The 15,180-nt window shown below is 32.8% G+C and overlaps 2 protein-coding genes across 21 annotated transcripts in view; one reads left to right on the forward strand and one right to left on the reverse strand.

Moving 5' to 3' along the window:
• Positions 1-2,957, forward strand: part of LOC105339314 (sperm flagellar protein 1) — a 28,765-nt gene extending 25,808 nt beyond the window's left edge. For 14 of the 17 annotated variants that reach the window (XM_020071816.3, XM_020071820.3, XM_034471811.2 and 11 more), the window contains one exon: positions 969-2,957. In XM_020071816.3, the coding sequence (XP_019927375.1) occupies positions 969-1,103 (135 nt within the window). In that variant the 3' untranslated portion in view covers positions 1,104-2,957. The other 3 variants (XM_034471812.2, XM_011444804.4, XM_034471813.2) reach the window with 2 other exon arrangements.
• Positions 2,958-8,156: 5,199 nt separating this feature from the next.
• Positions 8,157-15,015, reverse strand: LOC105339310 (sperm flagellar protein 1). 4 transcript variants are annotated; one of them, XM_011444788.4, is made up of 7 exons: positions 14,698-15,015; positions 13,913-14,024; positions 11,576-11,793; positions 11,207-11,264; positions 10,871-10,930; positions 9,129-9,258; positions 8,157-8,842 (listed from the first exon to the last, which is right to left on the reverse strand). In XM_011444788.4, the coding sequence occupies exons 1-7, from the start codon at positions 14,831-14,833 to the stop codon at positions 8,723-8,725; spliced, it is 834 nt and encodes a 277-aa protein (XP_011443090.1). In that variant the 5' UTR covers positions 14,834-15,015; the 3' UTR covers positions 8,157-8,722. The 4 variants fall into 4 exon arrangements, with proteins under 4 accessions (XP_011443090.1, XP_011443091.2, XP_011443089.1 ...); XM_011444789.4 differs by lacking the exons at positions 10,871-10,930; positions 13,913-14,024 and adding exons at positions 10,168-10,224; positions 13,020-13,131 and having other exon boundaries at positions 14,698-15,013; XM_011444787.4 differs by lacking the exon at positions 13,913-14,024 and adding an exon at positions 13,020-13,131 and having other exon boundaries at positions 14,698-15,013.
• Positions 15,016-15,180: the final 165 nt, after the last annotated feature.

The following is a 15,180-nucleotide window of genomic DNA, read 5'->3' on the forward strand; positions in this document are numbered from 1 at the left end:
GTGATTAAGCTCCCTCTCCTTTCACTGTCTGTACACAAACCTTAGTAGCGTGTCGTCTAGCACTGATAATATGTAGTCTGTAGAGCCAATCACAAACAACTGCTTCAAATGTTTGTAGAAATATTGGATTATTTTGTAGATGTTAAATACTAAAGTGAAGAGATTAGAGCAACTTAACAGACTGAAGGAGGAGAGACTAGCGGACATGAAATACGATATATTCAATGACTATAGAATGTTAAGACTGACCAATCGGAGGCACTACCTGGGATAATTTGACCTCCGCACTTCCTGCCCCCCGCTCCCACCTATACCCCCTCGATTAACATTTTTAGTTTATTGTTTCCTGTTAATTAACCCTTGTTTAGTCTTTCTAATTAATGGATAGTTACTGAGTTCATGAATTTAATTTTTCTAGCATCGTGCTTAAGGGTTTCGAAAAATATTTTGGGCCCGACAGAACCAGCTGTCAAGTTGAGACGAACAATATCAGATATCTGTTTGAAAAATCAAACAAAACAAAAAAATAATCTATTATCTATATACCCTGGAGGAACAAAAGTATTTATGAACTCAAGAATTTTCCTTTTTTGTAGATACTGAATTCCAAAATCAGGCGATTAGAACACCTTATACAGCTAAAAGATACGCGTCTTCTTGAACTCCAAGGACAATATGGGCGCGAGCAAAGGCTGTATTATATGGCCGCTAGAAATAACCTCTTACGATAATATCTAACATGTGCCTTCCTTATTAACATCCTCTGTTTTATTAACACCACTTCTGCTAATTTTCTTTTTTTTTTTTTTTTATTTCAGTTCCATTGTGTTTCTTCTTTCACTTTCTTGTCATAATTTCCAGGCTGTTTGTTTGGTTCAGTTTTTGGGTTGATTCATCCGCCCTCTTTTTATTAGGATCAGGGGAACCTATTGCATGTTCACCTTTTTTTCTCATGTCATATTTTGTAGATGCTCAATTCAAAAATTCGACGCCTTGAACACCTCTTACAGTTAAAAGATACCAGAATGTTAGATCTACAAGGGCAGATAGCAAGAGAGCAGGGTCTATACTACGTGACCAGCAGGAAGCATGTTGTCAAATAAAATGCTGCCTTGTGCAGCATGATTAAAGCATGGGGTCAGAAAGAAATTGCACAATGTTTTTTCTTGGGATGTCCTCTCTTGCTTGTGTCTTTGTGTGTATTGTCTCATCATGTACATTATACAACCAATCACAAGTCCCCTAATAAATGGTGTGTGGGAGTTTCCTACTAACTTTTGTAACATGCATGATCACTGGGTCTGGATTGTGCTAACTGCCTGTGATATAGTTCTGTGATAACTCAGATTTATCTTTATGTATATATTTATATTCATAATTTCTTAACCATTTCAATGGATATTGAGTTTGTAACCCCCAAAAGATGTGTTATATAGTTTCACGTTAAGTTGTTTAAATATATACACCCATGTCAGTGTATGCATCAATTACTGTTACAGAGGTGATGTATTTCAAACTGTCAAGCATTGCGTGTTATGTGATATTTTTGGTTTGATGAAGATTATCTTGTTACTTGGTCACTGCTGCGTTTTTATATTGCATTGTATCAAAAGTTCAGGAAAGTATTGACTCAAGAAATGAAGATTTTATGTCGGAGCTTTGTGCCTCCCTGTTTCAGTTCCTTTCGTAGATTCATTCATTTTTCTTTTGTTTCACTTTTTTATAAGTTTTCCTTCTTCTTAAAGGGGTAGTGGTAAACGACAAATTTACATATATTATTAACTAATTTGGTGGGGAATATAAAAAAACATGAAAATATATGTACATATAATTACCCTATTACTTGACCCATTACTCAAAAGAATTAGCTTAGAATAGAAATTCCATGTTTGCCAAAGTGATGTATATAGTGGGGGCAGTAAAACTAATATACCCTCCATCTCTGAAGATGGCAGACTTCGCGATGAGAGTTAGTTATCCAACTTCTCTAACCTGACCGTGTTAACAAGTGTTACAATAACCTGTATTATTTAGGTAGTATATAGTCCTCGTCAGATTTCTTTGGGTTCTGCTTTAACAAAAAAATCTGAAGTTTCTCAGGCGGGTTTAGCTTTCGAAAAAGGGGAATAACTCATGTTCAAAAAATGAAGGAAAAAAAATGATTCCCCTCTCAGATAATGAACTGCAGCATTGAATAGACATTGCACTGCCTGAGAAACTAAACAAAAGGTTTCTTTGGCCTTAATGTCTCCTCAAGAGTGGCTCATCTGTGTTCTTTCCCTAATGTTTCACTTTTTAAAGATTGGAATATATTTTTATTTTATTCTGAATTAATTCTTTTTATGTATACCTTTTTCATTTTCATGTTTTTACTGGCATGTTCCTTTTGTTGTCTGTTCCTATGATGTTTTATTTTTAAAAGTTTGTGAGATCTGTAATTTTAAAATCTGTAACTATATTTTTTCAATCGACATGTTGTAACTCTTATTTTTCTAGTCTTGTATAAAGCATTTATCCATGCATATATGATCGTTGACTGAAAATACCACTATTTGTTGTATTGAAGAATTTCTCACAAATTCATTTTTTTTCTCTAAATTTGTTGATTTGTTCAGAGATTTTCTGTCATACTTAATTCAGAATAATGTGTTTTATTTCGTAATTCTTTGACTTAATTTGTCCATGCATGCTGAGCTGTGGTATTATTTTGAGGCGATGTTTTGATTTTTTTGTTTGTGTGTATGAGGACACTGGGTCACCTGTATCATGTGACAGCTGTTCCGTGTGACCGTCACTGACCAGACCCCAGGGATCATCCAGAAGCAGTTATATAGGAATGTTTTATTTTCCTAGCTTATTTCTCAGACATCTATTGTATTCATAAAATAAAGTATTGTTTACATGTAAAAAGAGATGTATATTTATTTACAAGTTCAAATTAAACTCTTTCTACCAGATTTGATTGTTGTTGTTGTTCTTTGCGATAACATGATCTGTATAAAGGTCACATGGCATAGAATCTACCTACGACATACTCTTTTCTGTTGTGTGTCTCATGGCTGTTTTTGACATTATCTATATAAACACCTTGATATCATAAAACTTTGGAATCTCATATGCCTAGTAAGTGTTGAATTCCAAGTAAATAAAATACTGGTAATTGTATAGTAGTATTATATAGATCATGGAGTACGAGTTTGAGCCTTGGTATTTCATACAGTTACCTGATGTCATAACGGCAAGGTTTTACATGTAGTAAAGTTATTGCACTATAAATACAGATCTCTGCAGGTCTTGGAGAGAGAAATATATATGGCCATTTAAAAGAGTTGGATCATCATGGTATTGGCCATTTTTAGACCAATAATCTCCTTGGAGATGAAAATTAAGCTCTCTATAAAGATATAAAATACACAAAACTATTCAAATTGAAAAGCTATAGTTTATGGCCAAAATACTATAGGCTATTCATAAAATGTTGATGTATACCTGATTGGTAATTTGATGAGCATGGCCCCAACCGCCTATAAAGGTTTGGATGAAGCATATTAAACTTCTGTTGCCTCTTTGTAGGATAAATCTTCACAGGAGTGAAGCTGTTTTGTCAGATTGAAATATGTTTTTACTAAATTGAAAATTTCAAGAAGATTGTATTACCGTACATTGAAATATTTTCCACAAGGTGCCAGGGTTAATTATCATCACCAAACAGGTGTTATTACAATTCTAAATGGAAATCAAATATCACTTGTGATATGAGCTTAATTTGTATTCGTACTAGTTGTAAATGTATATACGTCCCTGTTTTGATAAAGTATTAAAAAAATGGAGAAAGTTGTATGGATATGATTTTGGAGACCATATATTGAATAGCAGTAAGACAAAGCTTGGTCAGTTAATTTTCAAACAAAATTTATAGAAGATAGTACTCCTTAATTAATTAAGTGCTCTTAATTTTATAATATTTTAAAATGTAAAGACACATAGCCAAAAATCAAGCTTACAATATTGCTTGATATTTAGGTGATGGCTCACCAAAACTATTTGCTTGGCAAATGATAATACTGTATATTGAATGTTTGACACCCCTAGCTATAGCTACTTTATCACAAGTTTGTTGTATAGGCTACATGTTAATACATAGATAAATTGCAACATAAGATTGGATTTCAATTATTCAATTCAATGGAATGGTTTATTGACATCACCATGTTGGCATACAGTCAAAATGAAATCAAATGAAAGACAAAAGAAAATTATAACAAGACAGTTTTATACAATGCATTCATTTCACTAATTTCCTTCATATCATTTTGATATGTCTGCCTGTATATTGAAAGTGACATGGAATCATTTCACGTATCCTTTTACTTAAACTTCTATGGATTTAAATACAATTACCCTCTTTGAGGGCACCAAAATTTCTTAGATAGCTATAATACTCAGGTGCACCGTCAAGTGCAAAAGATTGCTATCGGTCTTCGTTCGTCGTCGTATGACCAGCGTAAAGGAGTTTCACTATTCTATAGCTCTTACAAAAAGGCATTTTGGGCTTTGTAAGATTCAAAGATAACTTTTTTCGACCAACTTGTCATATATCTATCTGGCTCATCTAAATTACTTTTATAATGTGATGTTTAAATATTGTGCTTAAAGAATAAATTTTGGTTTGATGTGCAAATACAAATAATCTGAATTTATTCTGTAATTTTGAATACATGCAAGGGAGGTAACTTCAAGTTTTTCCCTTGATTTTCACACTTTTGGAGAGTCAGGTGACGCAATGTGAAATACGTACATTTTAAATTATTTTTATGATGGGCCGGGATAACAGCGGCAACTGTCATTTAACTTTAAGGCGGGTCCCTATACTCAACAATTTTTTGGTTAGAATTATCTTTTTTTCCCCCTTGAAATTATTAGTTTGACATCATTTGTAATAAAAAAAACCAATAACAGCAAAAATTCATGTCTTAACTATCTTCTTCTCTTTTTTTGTTTTACAAGATTCTCCAAAATAAGTCTAATTTACCATTTTTTATAACTCGTTTTCAGCCAATTTTTATTTTTTGGGGTTTAAAATACGTCACATATTTCGGTAAAAACAAGTTTTTTTTAAAAGCTTATAATGTATTTTAAAATCAAGTATCATGTGAGAAGTGCATTTTCACTTAAAAACTGAGGAAGATGCTAAAAAGGCACAAAAAGCTATAAACAAGGCAACTAAAAAGATATCGGTGTAATGTTAATTGTCTTCATTTTGTGTTGCCTGTTTTTTTGTAACCAGAACTGTGCACATAAATTATATACCGGGTATATGTGCAAGTGTTGGATGGGTGACTGGGCTAAGCATTATCTTAATAGCCAAAAAAAAAATAAAAAAAAATGAGGCACTGCAGTACAGTAAAAACAATTATTTAACGGCTCACGACGATTTTTCTTTGGTGAATATCAAAACGGAGGTAATGATTATATATTAACATTTTCAAGTATCTTTGTCTGTGATAACACTACGTATCTATATTGTACTATACAGTCCAATAAATTCAACTGACGAATTGTTGGGAAATCGTACAACTGCTAAAAATTATATAAATATAAGTAATAAGGAATCATTCTTTGAATATTATAAAATAATAATTTTGGTCGGGGCGTGATCGGGCTTTACTTCATTTGATCACGCCTCACCGAAAATATCATCTCATATAATACTCAAAGAACGATTCTTTATTTCTTTAAAACCGTTGAAAATGTATGGTCCAAGCTAAAAAGAGTTGTGTTAATGCTTTAATGAACTCTTCATCTTGTAATTTACTTATCTGCGATAACTGCATATGCATATTTACTTTTTTAGGGGTGGGGGGGGGGGGGGTGGAGGTGTAAACAGTTCAGTGAAAATCTAGCTACCGTGAATTGTCGTGATCCCCTCAACAGTAGATAATTCTTGAGGTGACTAAGCTTTAGTACGGAGTGATAATGAGCAATGGATTGTTGTATAATTGACAGTATAATCAGTTAGCGTTAAGCACCCCCCCCCCCCCAACTGTTTCTCAAATTTACGTCTAAAAATAGAATTATCAAGGACCACCCCTTCACTTTTTGGGGAGATGTAAAAAAATATGGGAGTGAAATCAAGGAAATAAGAGAGAAATTAAAATTATAAATACAATGTACTGCCCCCCCCCCCCCCAACAGATTAGGTTTCTGGTAAGTGTCAGTTGCCAGTATTTTCAGTAAGCGTTTAGCAATTGACAGTAATCGGTAAGCGTTTAGCAACCGACGTTTACCGCTGTCAGTGAAACCGCTATAAATATTCGAATTTAAAAAAAATAATGTGATAATTATGGAATTCCACAATATGACAGACAATTGTAAGCTGCCAACTTTAGGCTGCTAATTACTTTTATGAAATTCTTATTTCTTTTAATTTTATGCTATCATAACAGCAAAAAAATATGCACCCTCCCCAACAAAACACCTTGTGTAGTACAGTAAAACTCGTTTAGTACAAACACGGATATTGCGAATTCTCGGAAATAGCGAAGTTTTTAGAGTCCCGGGTCAAATTCTTAACAAATCTTTGCAAAATATTACGGTTATAACGAATTCGGATATAACGAATTCACTGATATAGCGAACTGATTTTGAGCCCCGTAGAGGTAAATAATAACGAAATTTAACAATTTTATAGCAAATTTCTTTACAGTTAAAAAAGATTGCACTACCATTCAGCATAACAGTTTGAATGAATTTACTTTAATATTAATTTTTCGACTCGCAATCCGATTATTAAAGGTATCAAATTAATATAATTCTTTTATTTTAAGCCTCAATCAGCAAAAGTTATAGTCTGGTGAAAGAAAACATGTATTTAGTGAATTCACTATAGTTATTACGAATTCGTTATACGGATATAACGAATTACAGATACTAGTATATCGAAGTAAATTCATTGGTCCCTAGGACTTACTTAGGAGTTACTGTATATGAAATACATGTAATAGGTGAGAACTCGGCTTATGTATTTCTATTTGCCGCCACCTTCACATCCCGCATAAATCATCAAAGAAAGCATTTTATTGTTTAGATGATAACATTTTGTGGCATGAAATATTTTAAAGCATCCTCTTTCCCTCCTACTCCAAAAATATCCTATGAAAATAAGATATTCTGAATAGGCAGCTACTTCTCAAACTGAGAGATCACGGATTTTGAATATCTTATTCTTATAGGAATACACCTATCATAAAATCAACATTTATACCCTCCTTTTTAAAGCGCTAAGCATAGCTGCAGCGCTTTTTTGTCGCCAGATTTCTAAATGTACTTCCACTTTCGTTTTCGCGTTTCCTATATACCGCCACCTACTGGCGGATGCTGGAGAAGTCGTATCACGGAGAAGTCGTACTCTGGAAATATCATAACTATGCAGTAGGGAGAACTTAATTATCTTCAAGTTATCCTGCATGCAGATGCATTTGTTCTACCAGTATTAAATTAACAAAAACAAATGATCTCGATTTCCAGAAATTGCTAATATTTTAAAATCAAGCATTTTTAAACATGCTTTAAGGCAGATTGTTATATTGTAAATTGGAAATTTTGACTTTACAGTCAAATGGATAAATCATTCTATGCCTCAAAATAAAGATACACTTACATTTATTGCGAAATGCTTTTATCATGTTTATTATGATTTTTTAAAAAGTCATCAGCGTTTTGTTTTCACTGTAACACGACAACATGCATTAATCATTAAAAAAAAATATGCATTCTATAACTGAGACATATCCAAATTCTACATCATTTCAGAATTCCGAGTAAGTGCATTTTTCTCAATAACTAACAATATGATTCTTTACATGTATTTTCATATCAATCGATATATTTTTAACACTTTCTTCCCGACTTAGCCCTTTTCAGTACTTTCAGTACTTTGATTTATTTTTAGTAGCTCAACAGCTCATGAGCTGCTTTGATCTGCCTCTTTCACTCCAGTCAACCGAAACAGGATTTTTACTGACTGCTTAAAACGTAAATTTTTGTTTTACTGTGTGCCATATAAGGAAAAATTCACCCACTGAAATTTCTAAAGTGATAAACAGCTTAAAACCAATTTTACTTTCTGTCTAGAGCTGTTTTTCTTAAATACTCAATTCTTTCTTTTACAATATTTATTTTCTCATGAACAATAAAATATATAATACCTTGTACAGTATGAAGTGATATAAATAAATAAGGTACAGCTATGTAATATACATATAAACAGTACATGAATCATTCCCTGGAACCAGCAGTGATAAGACAATACAAATGTACGTACATCTACAGACAGTCTTTGGTATTTCTACAATCAAATGGGGATTTCAGAAACGTAGAGGATACTATAGTATAGTCAGAACAAATCTGTATCAAAGTTCTCGGCATAATTATCAAATAACAACATTTAGCAATGACAGGCAGTGCATGTGATATACTGATCTACAGGGGACATATATTTCAATAGATTCAGTGTATTCAGGATGCGATTCAGCCACTCCAATAGATAAATGCATGATATAAAGGATCCAAAATAGCAGCATTCTGGCTAAAAATGGATACAAACATTGACGGTTGATCTTACTTTGAATGGTCGATAAAATGGGAAGCATTAAATACATGGATATTTACAAGTTTGTGTGGGTGTGTGTGTTGGGTTTTCTGTTTTATATTTAACGGATCTTTATCGCCGGACCAGGTTTCCTGTGGGTCGCATGGTTTCTACTCTGTTCTGTAAATCATCGATCCGGACATCTTTCAGGTGAATCAAGTGCTCCATGCGATTGATCTTGGCCTGTAGGATCTGAATAAAACAGCAAATTTATGGAACTTTCTCATATAAATAAAGCATTTAACTACCGGTACATCTTCGGGTAATTTTTGCAATTTATGTAATAGTTTTTGGTCAGAAAAGTCAATTACAGTTTTATAATTGAGATATATCTCTACATAAATACATCTATATACATGTGTGTGTGGTGTGTTAAGAAATATGAGATTATACTGATTCTTCAACTCTAAGGAAACATAAAACACACACATTATAAACAATCAATTAAAATTCTTGTAAACAATGTCTCACTCAGTACCTTTATCGTTTCATCCTTGGACAAACTTTCCTGGACTTTTTCCTCAAACAAGAGTCTGGAGACGTTGTCCCCATCGATTTTACTGGCGCCCGGACCTTTATGTCTGGATTGATCCGGGAAGTAATCTGGCCTGTATTGATTGATGACATTAATCAATTTACTTCCGGTAAATTTAAAAGTAGTAAATTTTTAGATTCTCTCTACAACAATTATCAATTCATTCACAACAAACACTGTTTAACATTAAAAGTTCACAAAATTTCTAGAGGATTTAATTCCATACTATTTCAAAAAAATTCAAGAAATCAGATTTTTCCTTTTGAAAAGTTTTACTGACAAAAACATAGACTATATTATGTATGAAAAGCATGCATGCAGTAAAAATATACAACTTTACTCATGCTGCTAAATACATCAAATAATCATATTAATGAAGTTAATTAATTTGCAGTATATTAATCAGTTAATCAATAAATATCTATACAAATGTAGATAGCTGATTAAATAAGACTTTTGATTCCTTCTTCCTTGTAAAAAAAATCACCTTAAAGTGCCCCAAACAAAACCCCCGATCCACAGAACGACACTGCAGAATCCTTGCACCCAGTGCAATACAAGTTTAATTAAAATGTTTGTAGTGTTAGATAGAGCTGCAGCATAGATCATATTTCATTTTCACTTTTGTAAAGCTGATGTCAAATCAATATTATAAATGAAAACAAAAATAACAATACTTTCTAGCTACATAACTATAGCTCCATGGGAAATTCAGAAATATTTTCCTGTGGGGCTATGGTTCTGCAGCTAGATATTTTCAATAAGCCAGTGTATAGAAAAGAAGATTGTGTGACTGATATATCATATCTTGTTCCCAAAATGAAGCAAAGAAAGGTAAATTAAGAAATTGAATTAAATCTGAGGATTTCCATATCTCCTTTTTCAGTGAAAACTCAAGGGAATTATAGAAAGAATATAGACATGCATAGTTGAAAGGATACTAAAGAGAACTAAAGTCTTAGCGACTCTCCCTGTCTGATACCTGGCCAATGATTCTAATGTGACTACTTCTTTGTAATCAGCATTTGGCACTGAGTTCCTGAAAATCACCAAATCTATTGAATATAACGCTGCCACACTTTGTTCCTTGAAACTCATAAGACTTTTGAACTCTTTATCTAAATATAAGACGGCAGTTAAAACTGTCAATTGAAATGCAATTACCGTATAATAGATTCTAACCTAGCCCTAATATTGGGGTGGCAAGACTCAATTAGTTAGTATGATCTAAATTCCATTTACCTGGTATATGTACATTGTACAAAATTCCAAGAATAAATGCAGTATCATATTAAGTGTATATTTAGGTGTCATTTTATTGTATTACATGTAATAATGTTTCTGTAACAAAATACCCTCATTTTTTATGTTTTCTTGGTTTATTAATTACTCAAAACATGTTCTAATTAGCATAGCTCCTGATGAATACTGTATACAGGGAAATATTTGCCCCCATTTTATTTTCACCCCTTTCTCCCTCATAGTCAGTGGGCGAATTCTAATTTCTCATATCTCTTTTAATACAAATGCATCTGCATGGCGATTTCAAGATGGGGTGAATCTGTTTGCATGTGTAGAAGCTAGGGTGAAAATAACATATGCAACAATAACCCTGTATACAGTAATTTTAATAATGTTAATTATAAGCAGACTCATGCACTTTTTACTAATATTTTGCAAGAGACCATTGAGAAAACTTGGATGGTTCATATAGCCCAGGGTAATAATGGGACATCCCCTGAAATCTAATAAAATAGAAAAATTCATATTTCATCTCACTAAATTTAAACCTAATAATCAATTAATAGAGACTGCCTTGATTCTTCAGTCTCATCAGATTTTTAAATCCAAGAAAAATAATAATAGGTAGATATTTGTACATGCACGATACCTAAATGATGTGACACATAACTTGCATACACTAATCGACAAGTGTATACAAATGAATACAGGTACTATAACTGCAGGTGTCAGGGTTTGTCGGGGTAGTATAGGTGGGGAGATAGACATGATGACCTTACCCTCCTCTGGTGGGACTGTGAGACTTAATCTTCCCAGCATGCCCTCGGCCAGGTGTTGCTGCAAACAATGACAGATTTAGAATAAATTGTACACTGCTCTTTTATACTTGGACTGTTTAAAACAGGAATATTTTCCAAAGTCAAACATTATTTCTAAGCAATTTAACAAGTTAATTAAACATCGAACATTTATCATAAATAGTAAATGCCATTCAAATTTCATAAGCTTCATTTCATTAATGATCAAATTCTATATATCAATTAGATTAATATCCTTCCTGTATATTATTCCTATTCTGTATCAATCTGTATTCTCCCACACCTTAACTTACCCTAGGGTAACCCCTCCCCTCCCCCCTATATACCTACCCATGTACTGATCAGCCTCGGGTTTGTCACTCTCGGTGCGGCGCCCCCCTTTCCCTTTGTGTTTGACGTGCTGGGGTTGTTTGGTCAGCTCCCACTCGGCCCGCTCTAGCTTCAGACGCAGCATCAGCAGAACCTTCTCGATCACGCCGGGCTTGGCTGCGATCACCTCACGAATCACCTCATCAGAGAGGCTAAAATTCAGCTTGCTCAGCACTTTTCTGATCCAGATTGAATAATAAAGGATTGTTAAGATATATGATGGAAATTGTATATCATATGATATAATTCCATTCTACTTTAAATTATAAATACATTTATATAGTATTTAGCACATTGTTAAATAAATCTAACCCAACTTTTTGACCCTGCATTTTACGTATTTTACTTTTCTTTGATGTGATATTATCAATAAAGATAATTTATAAAAAAAATTATTAATTTTAATTAATTAGCCTACAGGTGAAGTATACATTTGACAGATATTTATTATATTGACTGAGTAAATAAACAGACTTTAACTGACCTAAACAATAAATAAAACATGTAAAGAGTTATAATACTTTTATATGCATTATCATAAAAGATGATTGAATAGTTATCAAAGAACGAGTTACCGGTAAATGCTCAGGTAAGTTAATGAATGAACATATTGTAAGTTTTAGTCTTTTTTATTTAATTTCAGAAAAATAGTTATTACATGTATAATCATTACATATATAGTCATCATAGTCTACACTTCATACTTAGATAAGCTGTCATAAAAATGTGAATTAGGAAAATTGAAAATGTTGCAGAATCAAGCGTGACGTGTCCATTTATAAGTTCTGGGTTATGAGTCAGAGAATAAATCAAAGAGCAGAATGACAAGTGACATGTTATCAGAAAAAATAGACATCAAGAAGATGCCCCTTCAGCTGCTGAAAATGACTCTTTACAGAATATATATGTTTATACCTATATGTATAAGTTCATGCTTGTTTATAATTTAAAATTTTTAAAACTTAAAAGTTTACATTTATTAACAGCTGTTTAAGGTTAGGAATTATAAAACTATTGTTATTCATTTTATTTTCTTTATTTTTGTGACAGTAATTAACTAGGCTTAATACATGTACACTATATACTAATATCATTCTGACCTTCAGAAAAAAAGTTTATTCTGACTAACCTGCTTCCAAACTTCTACACATGCAGTTATATAGTACAATATGTCGAACAGCTATTCATGTAAGATTATGGGCATTCAATCATCTTTACCTAAATATTGGCTAGCACATGCAATTATTATATATACACTACAAATACCATTCAATAATGATGCTAAATACATATGGCATAAGTTAAAAATAAGTTTGATTTGTGAAGTCAAAAATTAAATTTTAAAAAAAGGAAAAGTTATGTTTGGAAAGTTGTTTAACCTGTCTGTTACAAATGGGGGCTTTACCTGTTGAGAACTGCCCAGTTCAGCAACTTTTTATCTGTTGCACTGGCTGGGGAGTAGTTGTGGAGTTCCACCAGTGTAGGGAACTTATATTGTATGATCTCCGCTACCAGGACTGAAAACAACCAACAACAAACTAATTCCAGAGCTGAAGAAGAACTAAGATCAGATAATAGAGAAGAGAGTTGGCACAGGGATGTTCAAAAATCTGCAAAAAGGAATCTTATTTGATGCAAAGGTACTTCAATAAAATGTCAAACTGAACGTGAATGACGGTGCAGTGATCAAAACTGAATTTTATTTTAGTATGAAACATCTGAAATTGATGCACGATTATAGTCTTTGAACATCTCTGTGCAAAATAAGAGCATTGCTAGCACAACACAGTACACACTCTGAACTTAACACTGCAACATCAGGCACATCCATCATCCTAGGGTGAAACTTGAGGCAGGGGTTTGCATGAATGAACTATTCAGGTATTAGATAATTTTGGCATGGTATGAAAGTCTTTTTTTATTAAAAAAAAAAAATCACACACAAAAAGATTTGACATTTCGACAAAGTTCCCACTGAGGTTATCTTGCTTAGTTTGAATTAAAAATTTATAGTGCATACATATCTACAGTAATTGGTTTTCTTCATAAATTTCGACAATTTGTCTCACAATACCAAAATAATCTAACACATGTATATGATACACTGATGCAAAAAAACCCCAAAAATAATTCATACCTCAAATGAAATGCTATTTGATGCAAAAAATATGCTTAAGGTGTATACTTTTTGACTGCCCACTTTCTACAAATCCGGATGATGAATGCGGTAATGAATATTCTACAGATCTAAGACACAACACATGAAGCGATCAGACGGTGGAGAGAGGTGGCCGATACCTGTTGAGAACCATCCAGTTATCCTTCTTAATACTTAGCCCACTGGCTGGAGTATAGTTGTGCATATGAATCAACTGTGGTTTGAAATGTTGGACAATCTCAGCTACCAACACTACAGCAATAATATCAACTGTTCATGTCTCTTACACAGTAACAGCATGCAGTGACTATAAGCTTATGTTGCACTTTGCATGCATAAAACACAGAAGAAGCAGTAAATGGCTTATAATCTAAATTCTTCAGTGTTAAATATGCAAATATGTGCATAAATGGATGATCAATTATGGAAATTGTTTCCTGTGGTGATAATTTTATAATGCATGCTTTATGAAAATGATGAAATTAATTTATAAGAAAACAATTTGGGTGATTATTTAAAGCTGTATATAATTACAAAATAATTAAACAAGACAAGTTGATTCATGGTTAACCAGTCTCCGTGTAAATCAGTACATGTATATAGCAAATGAAGTTATTGATTAAATCATTGCTTTGTTTACTTATTACATGTACTGATTTACATACTGATTTTGATTGGGAAGACTTTCGATCCTTTAATATTTTTCCCTAACACTATGCAAATTTTTCTTCAAAATCTATAATAATGAAAGGCTAATACAATAATGTTTGAAATAGATAAACAATACATTTGTAATAAACAGTGATCACCACTCCTTACACCTACTTTGAAAAAAAAACCTACTGGCACGCCAGTACGGTTACAGTTTCAGGTCATTAAACACAAATGAATCAAATTCATTTCAAAATAGTTCTTTGTTTCTTACCTCCATCAGAAAAATCTCTGGCTATGTTTTTCTTTGGCCTGGTGAGTGGTATACTGTCCACCCAGTTGTATAATTCTTCCAATTCCGCGTCGTCGAATTCAGCCATACTTGTTCCATTTGACCTGTAATTATCCATGGTTGTTATTTGATCAATGCACGGTTCGCTTTGCCAAAACACCTCTTATAGTCAACAATCAAGTTTATTTGCGGTGCCGCGAACGAATGAATGAAACGATTATCGTTAAATACACAAAATCATAATAAAGCGTCCGTCGCAACGAAATTCCCACAGTTCCTCTAACAAAAAGGAAGTTGAACTGGTTAGAGTGTTCTTAGTTTAGTTTTCTTTTATTTGGTACAAAAATGAAAAACGTATTATGATTTCTAAGAATTTAAAACGTTAATTTAAAATTTCATTGCATTTTAACGATTTATATACAAATTATCAAATTGTAAAAAAAAAACTATATCGACACAAAGAAC

Source organism: Magallana gigas, chromosome 8, assembly GCF_963853765.1.
Source record: "Magallana gigas chromosome 8, xbMagGiga1.1, whole genome shotgun sequence".
Classification (NCBI taxonomy): domain Eukaryota; kingdom Metazoa; phylum Mollusca; class Bivalvia; order Ostreida; family Ostreidae; genus Magallana; species Magallana gigas.

Excerpts from the sequence above, each read along its gene's own strand:
- LOC105339310 (XM_011444788.4), bottom strand. The coding sequence starts at position 14,833 with ATGGATAATTACAGGTCAAATGGAACAAGTATGGCTGAATTCGACGAC. Across the intron at positions 11,794-13,912 it reads AACTGGATGGTTCTCAACAG|AAAAGTGCTGAGCAAGCTGA; the intron begins GTATCGGCCACC and ends AATCTGGATCAG. Across the intron at positions 9,259-10,870 it reads CCATCCAAGTTTTCTCAATG|GCCAGATTACTTCCCGGATC; the intron begins GTCTCTTGCAAA and ends CAATCAATACAG.